The sequence below is a fragment of the Canis lupus genome, chromosome 1 (genome assembly GCF_048164855.1).
Source record: "Canis lupus baileyi chromosome 1, mCanLup2.hap1, whole genome shotgun sequence".
NCBI classification, from domain to species: Eukaryota; Metazoa; Chordata; class Mammalia; order Carnivora; family Canidae; genus Canis; species Canis lupus.
In genome coordinates, this window is record NC_132838.1 from 115,581,767 (window position 1) to 115,596,724 (window position 14,958).

General features: G+C 36.5%; 1 protein-coding gene across 7 annotated transcripts in view; it reads right to left on the reverse strand.

Annotated features, from left to right (window-relative positions):
• ZNF607 (zinc finger protein 607) overlaps positions 1-14,958 on the reverse strand; it is a 25,969-nt gene continuing 11,011 nt past the window's right edge. For all 7 annotated transcript variants that reach the window (XM_072833169.1, XM_072833234.1, XM_072833464.1 and 4 more), the window contains one exon: positions 1-4,988. In XM_072833169.1, the coding sequence (XP_072689270.1) occupies positions 2,770-4,988 (2,219 nt within the window). In that variant the 3' untranslated portion in view covers positions 1-2,769. The remainder of the gene's footprint in view (positions 4,989-14,958) is intronic.

Sequence of the window (14,958 nt, forward strand, 5' to 3'; positions counted from 1 at the left end):
TATATATATGTTATTTTATTGTGGTTATCATTTCACAGTCTATACCAAAATCATCATGTACATCTTTATTTTTTAAATTATTTTGAGGTATAATATACAGAAAAATGAACAAATCACAATTATATAAACAATAAATGTATACACTCACCCAGATCAATAAATAGAAAAATACCTACATGGCTTGTATCCTCTTGTCACTAATCCCTATCCCACAGGGGTAGTCAGTATTCCAACCTCTGCCAACACAGATTAGTATGGCCTGTTTGTAAGGTTTTAACAATTATAGAGCATTTTCTTTTATGTCTGGCTTTTTTCCTCTCAATGTTATGTTTGTCAGGTTCCAACACGTTTCTGTGTCTAGCAATGCAACTTTTTCATTGCTGTATAGTCTCCAATCACATGAATGTACCACTTCTTATGTATCCGTTATACTGCTAGGAACTTCCTTGCTCATGTCAGGGTGAACACATGTATACATTTCTGCTTGGCAAGTAAATAGAAACGGAACTTCTGTGTCATTGGGCATGTATATGCTTACCTTTAGTGGACATTGCAAGTTTCCCAAACTGGATGTACCAAACTATATTTTCACCAACACACATAAAAGTTCTGATTGCTCCACAGTCTAGCAAATAACACCTGGTACTATAAGATATTTGGCCATTTCGGCAGGTGTGTGTGTGTTGGGGGGGGGGGTATTATTTTATGGTTTCAATATTTCTTTCTCTGATAACTCATGAGGGTGAGCACATTCTCATGTTTTTGGACCATCTGGATATCTCTTTTCTTCATATACAGCTTTTATTATGTGGAGATAGTTTCTCTTTATTCCTATGTTTGTTAAAATTTTTTTTTCACAAAAGGGTATTGAATTTTGTCAAATGCTTTTTTCCACATCAACTGAGATGATCATATGGGTTTTTCTCTTCATTTTTTTTTCTTCTCTTCATTTTCTTGACAAGACATATTACATTGGTCAATTTTCTTATGTTAAACCATCCTTGCATTCCAGGAATAAATCCTGTTTGTTCATCGTATACAATCTTAATATACTGAACTGTTGTTTAGTATTTTGCTGAAGATTTCTGCACCAATGTTCAAAAGGGATACTGTTCTGTAGTCCTGTTTCTTCTAGTGCTTTTGACTGGCTTTGGTAACAGGGTTATACTGGCCTCATAGACTAAGTTAGGAAACATTCCCTCTTCTTTCATTTGTTAGAAAAATCTAAGAGAGATTTGTATTAATTCTTCCAATATTTGGTTTGATTTGCTAATGAATCCATCAGGTCTAGGTCTTTCTTTGTTGGGAGATTTTTTTATTACTGAGTCAATTTCCTTACTAGCTATACACTAGTTAGGAGTCTACCCAGATTTTCTATTTCTTTATGATTAAGTCTTGGCTATCTAATTATTTGGCATATAATTGTTTAGAGTACTCTCCAATAATCCTTGTATTTCTGCAGAGTCCGTAGTAATGTCCTCACTTCATTTCTAGTTTTAGCAATTTGAATTTTTTTCTTAATCCATCTAGATAAGTTTATCTACTTTGTTGATCTTTTTAAAGAAACAATTTTTGGCTTCAAGATTTTCTCTACTGTTAACTCTATTTCACTTCACTTAATTGTCCTAATCTTTATTATTTCCTTCTTTCTGCTAGCTTTGCCCTTAGTTTGTCCTTTTTTCTATTTCCTTAAGTTGTAAAGTTAAGTTGTTGATTTGAGTTAGGTTGTTATTTTTATTTTTTAAATTTTTTAAATTTTTTATTTTTTAAAGATTTTATTTATTCATGAGAGACACAGAGAAGGAGAGAGAGAGGCAGAGACATAGGCAGAGGGAGAAGCAGGCTCCATGCAGGGAGCCCGATGTGGGACTCGATCCCGGGACCCCAGGACCACGTCCTGGGCTGAAGGCAGGCGCTAAACCGCTGAGCCACCCAGGGATCCCCTAGGTTGTTATTTTTAAATATAAACTCTTATAGCTATAAACTTCGCCCTGAGCATCACTTGTAAAACTTAAGTTTATAGTTTTGTCAACTATACTTTCAGTAAAGCTGGTTAACAGAAAAAGAGTGGTCATATTGGGCCTATAACACTTCCTTACCAAAAGATCAAGAGCCCTCATAGCCTCTGCCATCTACTGGGCTTATTGCCTTCTGTGGAAATATCTTTTCCTGTGTCAGACTCAATGTGTACTCCTTAGTTCTGCTTAATCACAGATGTCAAGGACCCTCAGGGATGCTCCCAGTTTTCTGGATATCAAATCCCTTGGGCAAGGGGTTGCTGATCTGCTGTGTAGCACAAAGTGTGTTACTATGTGCAGGTACACTGCTCCTATCAAATGTGGAGTTGATTTGCTGGCCATGGGTTACTGACATACTATTATAAAAAGCTAGATCCTATGTACTCTATCTCCTTTCTTCCTCTAAGTGAACATTTTATTACTTGATCCTGGTGTTTGCTGTTCTCCATGACCTCAAGTCACACAGTAGTCTCTTCCCTGAGTGCTACTTATCTGCAGACAGCCTAGCCTCCTGGTCAATAGTGAATCATAGAGGAATGCCATAAGACTTTCTTATATAAAGTACAATACAAATTCTCTGAATATGAACAACACTGGGGTCATAACTGAAAAATTTCAAGGATTATTTAAATTCTAGGCAGTTTATATCAATATAAATTATTTATACCTTATAAGAATTGAACCATATGTAAAAGCCTTCTCACATTGTTTGTACTTTAAGCATTGAACTAAGCCTAAAGGACTTTTCAGATTAGTTACATTCAAAGGGTTTCTCACCAGTATGAATACTCTGATGTACTTTGAAGTTTGAAATTAGTCTAAAGGACTTCCTACATTTATTACATTCAAATGGTTTCTTACCACTGTGAATACTCTGATGACGAGTAAGCCGTCCGTATTCACTAAAAGCCTTCCCACATTCCTTACACTCATAGGGTTTCTCACCAGTATGAAATCTATGATGTATAGTAAGTTGATGGCTGCTCCTAAAAGCCTTATCACACAATTTACATTCATAAGGTTTTTCACCTGTATGAATTCTCTCATGTCTAACAAGATGTGAGGCCTGACTAAAGGCCTTCCCACAATTTTTACATGCAAAGGGTTTTTCACCAGTATGAATTCTGTCATGTTGTATAAGGTTTGAGGCTTGACTAAAGGTTTTGCCACACTGCTTACATTCATAGGGTTTCTCACCAGTATGAATTCTCTGGTGTATTCTAAGTGTCCCAACATCACTAAAGGCCTTCTCACATTCCTTACATACATAGGATTTCTCACCAGTATGAACTCTTCCATGTTGAGCAAGGTTTGAGGCACGACTAAAGGCCTTCCCACATTCTTCACATTCATAGGGTTTCTCACCAGTATGAATTCTTTTATGTACTCTAAGGTCTGTAAAACGAATAAAGGCTTTGCCACATTCCTTACACACATAAGGTTTCTCACCAGTATGAAATCTATGATGTATAGTAAGTTGATGGCTGCTCCTAAAAGCCTTATCACACAATTTACATTCATAAGGTTTCTCACCTGTATGAATTCTCTCATGTCTAACAAGATGTGAGGCCTGACTAAAGGCCTTCCCACAATTTTTACATGCAAAGGGTTTTTCACCAGTATGAATTCTGTCATGTTGCATAAGGTTTGAGGCTTGACTAAAGGTTTTGCCACACTGCTTACATTCATAGGGTTTCTCACCAGTATGAATTCCCTTATGTACTCTAAGGTCTGTACGACGACTAAAGGCTTTGCCACATTCCTTACACTCATAGGGTTTCTCACCAGTATGAATTCTCTGGTGTATTCTAAGTGTCCCAACATCACTAAAGGCCTTCTCACATTCCTTGCATACATAGGATTTCTCACCAATATGAACTCTTCCATGTTGAGCAAGGTTTGAGGCACGACGAAAGGTCTTCCCACATTCTTCACATTCATAGGGTTTCTCACCAGTATGAATTCTTTTATGTACTCTAAGGTCTGTAGGACGACTAAAGGCTTTGCCACATTCCTTACACACATAGGGTTTCTCACCAGTATGAAATCTATGATGTATAGTAAGTTGATAACTGCTCCTAAAAGCCTTATCACACAATTTACATTCATAAGGTTTTTCACCTGTATGAATTCTCTCATGTCTAACAAGATGTGAGGCCTGACTAAAGGCCTTCCCACAATTTTTACATGCAAAGGGTTTTTCACCAGTATGAATTCTGTCGTGTTGTATAAGGTTTGAGGCTTGACTAAAGGTTTTGCCACACTGCTTACATTCATAGGGTTTCTCACCAGTATGAATTCTCTGGTGTATTCTAAGTGTCCCAACATCACTAAAGGCCTTCCTACAATCTTCACATTCATAGGGTTTCTTACCAGTATGAATTCTCTTATGTATTCTAAGATCTGTAAGACGACTAAAGGATTTGCCACATTCCTTACATTCATAAGGTTTCTCACCTGTATGAATTCTCTCATGTCTAACAAGATGTGAGGCCTGACGAAAGGCCTTCCCACAATTTTTACATGCAAAGGGTTTTTCACCAGTATGAATTCTGTCATGTAGCATAAGGGTTGAGGCTTGACTAAAGGCTTTGCCACATTGCTTACATTCATAGGGTTTCTCACCAGTATGAATTCTCTGGTGTATTCTAAATGTCCCAACATCACTAAATGCCTTCCCACAATCTTCACATTCATAGGGTTTCTTACCAGTATGAATTCTCTTATGTATTCTAAAGTCTGTAAGACGACTAAAGGCTTTGCCACATTCCTTACATTCATACGGTTTTTTACCAGTATGAATTATTTGATGTACTCTAAGGTCTGTATGACAACAAAAGGCCTTCCCACATTCCTTACATTCACATGGTTTCTCTTCATTATAATTTCTGGAATGCAGGCTAAGGGATGAATGTTTTGTATAAATGTACATTTTTCCATAGCAGATTATTTCATATCTTGATTCCAAATCTAAAACAAATAAGAAAAAAATTATTTTCCTAATCAGAAAAGGTTCTACAGAATTAAGAAAAATAGGAAATCATACCCATTAGAGATGGTTTAAAGATGTCTAAAATAGTTAAACAACTGGAACACATACAAGGAGAATTCAGGAAATAACATTTATGCAGTAGAGTGCTGGATAATGTGCAACAACCAGCTCTGCACCCACATCCAGCACTGATTTATAGTGTTTGTCAATGTCTATGGTATAAATACTCCCACCATGGGTAATTTCAGGCTATCAATATAATGTAATGGAACCTAGGCTCTGGACAAAAAGGAAAATCTTGTCCTTAAAGAGCCAGTACCAGCCAGCTCTAACATATAATTCCATCTAAAATATAATTTATACATGCATAAAATTGAAAAAGGCAACTACTTATACGTCAACATTCCTCAGTCACAACTCCCCTAAAAATACACATTTCCACCACTGTGGTTCATTCCCTCCTATGCATAGCCATGTGCGTTCTCCTTTGCTCTTCATAATAGTTAAGATTTCAAGGGTCTTTACTTATCCTGAGATTTTTTTATTTCTTATCCTTAGAGCTGTTCAATCTATTTTATTCCTTTATATCTTTCCTCAGATCCTCTCTGGCTTTCCCTTTTAACCAAGGCCAACCACTGTAATAATCCCAAGAAAAGTCTATCAATCAACTTTCTGACAAATACCAGGTAAATACCTTACATTATAGGAATACCTCAAAGATACTGAGGGTTTACCATAGCTAATATACTCAATGGTTAAAACTGAGAGCCTCTAAGATCAGGAATAAGACAAGGATGCCCACACTCACTACTTTTATTCAACATAGTTCTGGAAGTCCTAGCCACAACAATCAGACAACAAAAAGAAATAAAAGACATCCAAATTGGTAAGGAAGACATAAAAATTTCACTGTTTGCAGATGACATGATACTAAAGAAAATCCTAAAGCCTCCAGCAAAAATCTACTACAACTGATAAATGAATTCAGTAAAGTCAGAGAATACAAAATTAATATATAAATCTGTTGTATTTCTTTTTTAAAGATTATTTATTTATTCATTCATTCATTCATTCATTCATTTATTGAGAGAGAGAGAGGGGGGCAAGCAGGCAGAGAGGCAGAGACATAGGCAGAGGAAGAAGCAGGCTCCATGCAGGAAGCCCGATGTGGGACTCGATGCTGGGTCTCCAGGATCACACCCTAGGCTGCAGGCGGTGCTAAACCACTGCGCCACTGGGGCTGCCCTCTGTTGCATTTCCATACACTAATAATGAAGTAGCACAAAGAGAAATTAAGACAACCATCCTATGTACAACTGCATCAAAATTAATGAGGTACCTAGGAATAAAGTTAACCAAGGAAGTCAAAGATTTATACTCTGAAAAACTATAGAACAGTGATGAAAGAAATTGAAGATGACCAAAAAAAAAAAAAAAAAAAAAAGGAAAGTTGTTCCATGCTCATGGATTGGGAGAAGCAATATTGTTCAAATGCCCATACTACCCAAAGCAATCTACAGATTTAATGTAATCCCTATCAAAATACCAATAGCATTTTTATTTTTTTTATTTAAGATTTTATTTATTTATTCATGAGAGACACAGAGACACAAGCAGAGGGAGAAGCAGGCTCCATGCAGGAAGCCCGATGTGGGACTCAATCCCAAGGCCCCAGGATCACACCCTAGGCTAAAGGTGACGCTAAACTGCTAGCTACCCAGGCTGTCCCCAATAGCATTTTTCATAGAACTAATATAAATACTAAAATTTGTATGAAAACCACAAAAGACACAGAACAGCCAAAGCAACCTTAAAAAACAAGAACAAAACCAGAGGTATCACAATCTCAGATTTCAAGATATATTACCAAATTACAGTAATTAAAACAGTATGGTATGGCATACATAGATCAACAGAGGAGAACAGAAAATCTAGAAATAAATCCAAACTTTTATGGCCAAACTACAGCAAAAGAGGCAAAAATCTACAATGGGAAAAAGACAGTCTCCTCAACAAATTGTATTGGGAAAACTGGACAGCTACATGGAAAGGAATGAAACTGGATCACTTTCTTACACTATACACAAAAATAAATTCAAAATTCATTGAAGACCTAAATGTGCTGGGCAGCCTGGGTGGCTCAGTGGTTTAGCGCTGCCTTCAGCCCAGGGTGTGATTCTGGAGACTGGGACATCGAGTCCCATGTAAGGCTCCCTGCATGGAGCCTGCTTCTCCCTCTGCCTGTGTCTTTGCCTCTCTCTCTCTGTGTCTCTCATGAATAAATAAATAAAATCTTAAAAAAAAAAAAAAGAAAATGTAAACATGAAACCTGAAATCATAAAATTCCTAGAAGTAAACATAGGCAGTAATCTCTCTGACGTAGCTATAAAAACATTCTTCTAGATATGTCTCCTTTGGCAAGATATGTCTCCTTTGGCAAACAAAAGCAAAATTAAACTATTGGAAATATATATATATATATATATATATATATATATATATATATATACACACACACATACACATATATATCCCAATATATTGGGAATATATCAAAATAAATTTTACACAGTGAACAAAGAAATAAAAAAAAAACAAAAAGGCAACCTACTGAATGGGAGAAGATGTTTCCAAATGATGTATCCAATAAGGGGTTAATATCCAAAATACATAAAGAACTTACACAACTCAACAGCAAAAGACCAAAATAGTCCAATTGAAAACATGAATAAACGTTTTCCCAAAGAAGATATACATACAACAAACAGACACATGAAAAGATTCTCTAACCATCAGGGAAATGTAAACAAAAATAATGAGGTATCACCTCACACTTGCTGGAACAGCTAAATCAAAAACACAAGAAATATCAAGTGTTGGCAAGGACATAGGAAAAAAGGAACCCTAGTGTGCTGTTGGTGGGAATGAAAGCTGGTACAGCCACTGCAGGAAACAGTATGGAGAAAGGCAAATACTATGTGATCTTTCTTTCTTATATGTGAAATCTTAAACACACACACACACACAACCAAGCTCATGGCTACAGAGAACAGACTGATGGTTGTCAGATATGGGGAGGTAGAAGGGAGACAGGTGGGCAGCCTGGGTGGCTCAGTGATTTAGTGCCACCTTCAGCCTGGGGCCTGATCCTGGAGACCCAGGGTCGAGTCCCACATCAGGCTCCCTGCATGGAGCCTGCTTCTCTCTCTGCCTGTGTCTCTGCCTCTCTCTCTCTGTGTCTTTCATGAATAAATAAATGAAATTGAAAAAAAAAAAGAAGGGAGACAGTTGTATAAGCAGACTTGAAGACCTATATTATACTTTCTCAATATCTAATCTAAACTATGGATTTAGGGTCGCCTAAGTGGCTCAGTGGTTGGGCATCTGTCTTTGGCTCAGGGTATGATCCCGGGATCTGGGATTGAGTCCCACATCGGGCTCCTTGCAGGGAGCCTGCTTCTCCCTCTGCTTGTGTCTCTGCCTCTCTCTCTGTATCTCTCATGAATAAATTAATAAAATCTTAAGAAAAATAAATAAATAAATAAATAAATAAATAAATAAATAAATAAATAAATAAACTATAGATTTAGGATATTTGGATAAAGGGTAGATTTAGGAAGCAAGCAAAAAAGGTGAGCCTGGAGATCTTATTCCAGAAGAAAGGGAAGACTTCAAAGACTCACAGCTATGACATCCCAAAACTTCAAAATTACTAGCATAAAAATTATTGTGAGAGATAAACCATGCAATAAAAAGCCATCAATCAGCAATGAGATTTTACAAGAGGAAAAAAATTCTCACCATTAAATAATTCCATAGTTGAAAAAGTAGTTCCAGGGACGCCTGGGTGGCTCAGAAGTTGAGTGTTTGCCTTTGGCTCAACGTGTGATCCCAGGATCTGGGATTGAGTCCCATATTGGGCTCCTTGCATGGAGCCTGCTTCTCCCTCTGCCTAGGTCTCTGCCTCTCTTTTTCTCTCTCTCTCTCTTTATGTGTCTCTCATGAATGAATGAATGAATGAATAAATAAATAAATAAATAAATAAATAAATATCCTTTAACAAAGAAAAAGAAAAAGTAGTTCCAGTATGGTGGCATTAAGTCCCTACAACATGCCCCTCACCTTGACTGATCTCAATTATAAATACCTGACAAGACAAAAAACATTAACCACATAAGGACTATAAATAAAAGTAGTATGGTTTTTAAAAGGAGTCAAAACTTTACAGAGTAACCCAGATTGAGCTGAGTTTCTTGCTATTTTACTTACTCTCATGTCCTTGCCTCAAGGGTTGGTCCCAAGTTATGATGGAGGCAAGCATGAGCTACAAAAATTCCAACAAAACCTCTAATGTATTTCTGGCTGTAAGATCAATGGGAGGAAGCACTGCCAAACTGGAAAGTGAGAAGAGAATCCTGATAGAGAAACAGCCAGAGAAGAAAATTTCCCAATTTGGTATTTGGGTATGTGGATCAGTACAACATGTAGCGTTACCAACAACATATGCATAAGAAGGATATACATCAGTGTGGTAACACTATATCTAGTAAACAATTTAAACTGGTACTTGAAGACCTTCCCATAAAGAAAATCCTAAGCCCAGGCTGGTTCATCGGTGAATTGTTCCAAATATAATAAAAAAGTAGAACCAATTCTAAACAAACTTCCAGAAAATTGATGAGGAATCACTCTATGTAGCCAGTTACTCTAATATCAAACAGGAAAAAAAAAAAAAAAAAAAAAACAGTACAAGAAGTGAAAATTACACAGTAAAACCCCCTGTAAACGTATATGCAAAATACTAAACAATATGTTACCAAACAGAATCCACCAATATTTCAAAAAAGAAAATACATCATGCCTGTCTTAGACTGTTTGTGACCATAGCAAAATACCAGACTGGGTAGCTTATAAACAACAGAAATTAACTTCTCACAGTTCTGGAGACCAGGAAGTCCAAGATCAAAGCACCAGCATGGTCATATTCTAGTGAAGACCCTTAGCCACTACCTTCTCATTGTGCCTTCCCATAGTGGAAGGGGCAAGAGATCTCTGTGGGATCTCCTTATAAGAACACTAATCCCATTTGAGAGGGCTCTGTCCACATAGCCTAAGCATCTCCCAAAATGCCAACATCCTAATGCCATCATCTTTGGGGGTTTGGATTTCAACATATGAATGCTGGAGAAATACAAACATTCAGACCATAACAATGAACAATTTCAGAAATAAAGAGACTGGTGGGGCACCTGGGTGGCTCAGCTGGTAAGTGTCTGACTCTTGATTGTGGCTCAGGTCATAATCTCAGGATCGTGGGATTGAGCACCACATGGGACTCCATACTCAGAACAGAGTCTGCTTATCCTTCTCCCTCTGCTCCTCCCCCTGCTTGTCCTCTCTCTCTCTCAAAATATAAATAAATAAAATCTTAAAAAGAAAAAAAAAGAAGACACTGGTTTAATATCTGAAAATTCAATCAATATAATACACCATATTAGCAAAATAAAAGAAAAAAACCCATATGGATTGCGTCTAAAGATAAAAAGTTTTTTTTTTTTAAAGATTTTATTTATTCATGAGAGACACAGAGAGAGAGAGAGAGAGAGAGGCAGAGACACAAGCAGAGGGAGAAGCAGGCTCCATGCAGGGAGCCTGACACGGGACTCGATCCGGGTTTCCAGGATCAGGACCTGGGCTCAAGGTGGCGCTAAACCGCGGAGCCACCAGAGCTGCCCCTGAAGATAAAAAAAGTTAACAAAAGCTAACACCTATACTTGATAAAAACAACAGATCTATTGGTGAGAGAATGAATGCTTACTGCATATTAGGAACAATAAAAGTCAAATGTAATCTACAAAATAGCTAATAGAAAATAACTGTATTTATTATTAATAGCAAGGGTGAAGCATATAAGACCAACATTTAGATAATAGAGAAAGATTCAAGTTTTAGAAATGCAATTTACAGAGCATCAAAAACAGGAAATATTGAGGAATAAATCTGATAAAATATGTATGAAATAATTATTGTTGAATTGATTTACAGATTCAATGTAATTCAAATAAAAATTCCAGATTTTTTTTTTTTTTTTTTTTTTGTCAAGGATGATGAAATTGACAAGCTGCTCCTAAAGTTTACAGGGAAATGCAAGGGACCTAGAATAATCAAAACAACAACTTACAAAAAAAAAAAAAAAACCACAGTAAGAAGACTAACACTACACAATTATGGGACTTACTATGAAGACATAATAATCAGCAAGTTTAGTATTAATGTCAAAATGCACTAATTAATGGAATAAATAATCAGAAATAGATTCATACATATATGGAAATGTTACTTTCACCAGTGTGCAAAGGCAATAGAGCGAACAAAGGGTAGCCGTTTCAAGAAATGATGCAGGAACAATTAGAGAAAAAAAATCCATACTCTGATGAACAAAAATAAACTTTAAAATGGATCACAGACCAGACAGAATGTAAAACATAAAATTGTAAAATTTCTAGAAGAAAACAGGAAAAAATACTTGTGACCCTGGGCTTAGCAAAAAATTCTTAGGTACAACACCAAAAACCATGATTCATAAAGAATAAATTAATGAGCTGGATCCTGTCAAAGTTAAAAAACTTCTGCTCTTCCAAAGATATTGCTATAACAATGAAAACAAAATAGCAGTAGACAATAGTCAAAAAGAATGTATTTTTATGTAGAATATGAGAAATATACCACAAGTTCAATAAGAACACAACCTAATAGGACAGACAAAAGATTTAAAAAGCTACTGTGCCAAAAAAGACAGCAAAGAAGACACTCAACATTATTAGTCATTATGGAAAAGCAAATTAAAACCACCATGAAATGCCCCTATATCTTTATTTGAAAGGCCAAAATTAAAAAGATGTCCATACCAATTGTTCATAAGATATGGAAGATCCAGAGGTCTCTTACAATTCGTGAGAACATGAAATGGTACAAAAACATTATAAAACAGTTTCTTATAAATTTAAATTTATAATTTTATTTATCTAAATCTAAGTTTAAAATCTTACAAATTTAAACATATACCTACCACCCAATCAAGGTATTCAACTCCTAGGTACTTGCCCAAAAGAAATAAAAGCACACATCCATACAAAAACATAAGCAAATGTCCTTAGCATCTTTGTTATTCACCAAAACTAGAAATAACCCAAATGTCCATTTAGAAATGGACAAATGGATGGACAAACAAATGACTATAACAAAATACTGGAATAATACTGAGGAATAAAAAGTAAGAAACTATCAATGCACATAACAACTTGGATGAAACTCCCTCATAATTCTGAAGAAAACTTCTGATTTTATTATTCTGTTTATAGAGAACTATAGAAAATATAAGAATTCCATTGTGACAAAAAGTATAAAGTGTATCAGTGCTTGTCTAAGGAAGTTGAAGGAAGACGAGAAAGGATTACAATGGGACACACAGAAACTTCTATGGATTAGAGTAGGCTAAAAGCATGTTACTCCTCACCCCCAAGATATATTTGAATATTACCTTATGTGATTGAACAATATTTTATATAGCAAAAACCATGTCTCAGTTAAGGATTTGAGAAGATCCTGGGTTATCTGTTGGGATCCAAATGCAATCATAGGTACTCTTACTAGGGAGCAGTAGACAGCATTTTGAGGAAAGGAAGGACACAATATGACCATGGAAGCAGAGACTGGAATGATGGCCACAAGCCATAAATATTTAACAGCAGCCAAAAGCTTAAAAAATAAAAAAGCAAGGAATAGGTTATCCCCTACAGTGTCTGCTGACACCTGGATTTCAGACTTCTGAGATAGAGAACTGTAAAACAATAAATTCCTGTCATTTGAAATCATCTGGTTTGTGGTAATGTTCCTGTCTTCTTTGGAAAAATGTCTACTCAAATCCATTGCCCAACTTTTTATGGGGTTAGTTTGTCTTTCTGTGGTTTAGCTATAGATCTCTATAAATTTGGAATACCAGAATCTTAGTAGACCAATGATTTACAAGTATATTCTCCCATTCTGTATCTTGGCTTTTTACCTTCTTGACTGTATCCTACGAATCTCAAAACTTAAAAAAAATTTCTTTTAAAGATTTTATGTATTTATTCATGAGAGACACACACAAGAAAGAGGCAGAGACATAGGCAGAGGGAGAAGCAGGCTCCCACAGGGAGCCCAATGTGGGACACAATCCCAGCCTCCAGGATCACACCCTAAGCCAAAGGCAGATGCTCAACTGCCAAGCCACCCAGGTGTCCCAAAACTTTTAAATTTTTTTATGAAGCACTACTTATCTATTTCTTTGGTTGCCTGAGCTCTTGGTAGCACATTTAAAAAACAATCTAGGGGCACCTGGGTGGCATAGTCAGTTGAGCATCCAACTCTTGGATTCAGCTCAGATCGTGATCTCATGCTCATGAGATTCTCTCTCCCTCTGCCCTTCCTGTTCATGCTCTTTTGAAAATAAATACATCTTTTAAAAAATCCAATTGAAGGTCACAAAGATTTACACCTATGTGCCCTAAAGTATAGTTTAAGCACTTAACATTTGATCTATTTTATGTTAATTTTTGTAGATGGTGTGAGGTGGAGATGCAATTTCATCGTTTTGCGTGTTAATATCTTTTTTTTTTTTTTTTTTTTTGAGAGAGTGAGCAAGGAAGTGAAGGGCAGAGGGAGACAGAATCTAAGCAGGCTCCATATCCAGCACAGAGCCTGATGTAAGACTTAATCTCACAACCCTCACCTGAGCTGAAATCAAGAGACAGACACTTAACTGAATGGGTCACTCAGGCGCCCCTATAAAAATACATTTGACAGGGACACCTGGATGGCTCAGCAGTCGAGCACCTGCCTTTGGCCCAGGGTGTGATCCTGGAGTACATACACACATATATACATATATACATGTATACATATATATATACATATATATACATACATATATATATCTACGCGCGCACACACACGCACATATATATACTATACACACACATATATACGCACATTTGACAAAGAATCATTTGTTGAAAAGCCTCTCCTATCCCCATCCCACTTCCCAATGAACTGTACCAACATCCTTACTGAAAATCCAATGGCCATAGATCTATTGGTTTACTCAGAAAACCCAGAAATGGGTGCCTGGGTAGCTCAGTTGGTTAAGAGTCTGCCTTCAGCTCAGGTCATGATTTCAGGGTCCTGGGATGGAGCCCGCACTGGGCTCCCTGCTCAGCGGAAAGTTTGTTTCTCCCTCTCCCTCTGCCTGCTGTTCCCCCTGGTTCTGCTCTCTAATAAATTAATTAAAAATCTTTAAAAAAATAAAAGAAAACCCAGAAACGGACACACAACTATATGGTCAACTAATCTCTGACAAAGCAGGAACACACAATGCAAAGACGACAGTCTCTTCAACAAATGGTGTTGGGAAAACTGAATAGCAACTTGCAGAAGAATGAAATTGGACCATTTTCTTAAAGCATACGCAAAAATAAGTTCAAAATGGATGAAAGACCTAAATGTGAGATAGGAAACCATCAAAATCTTAGAGGAAAACATAGGCAGCAACCTCTTTGACTTCAACAGTAGGAATCTCTTATTAGACACATCTCTCAAGACAAGGAAAACAAAAGCAAAAATGAACTTCTGGGACCTCATCAAGATAGAAAAATTCTGTACAGTGAAGGAAACAATCAACAAAACTAAAAGGAGGCCTACAGAAGGAAGAAGATATTAGCAAATGATATATCTAACAAGGGTTAGTATCCAAAAATCTATAAAGAATTTATTAAACTCAACACCCAAGAAACAAATAATTCAGTTAAGGAATGGGCAGAAGACATAAATAGGCATATTTTCAAAGACATCCAGATAGCCAACATACACATGAAAAGATGTTCAACATCACTCATCATCAGGGAAATACAA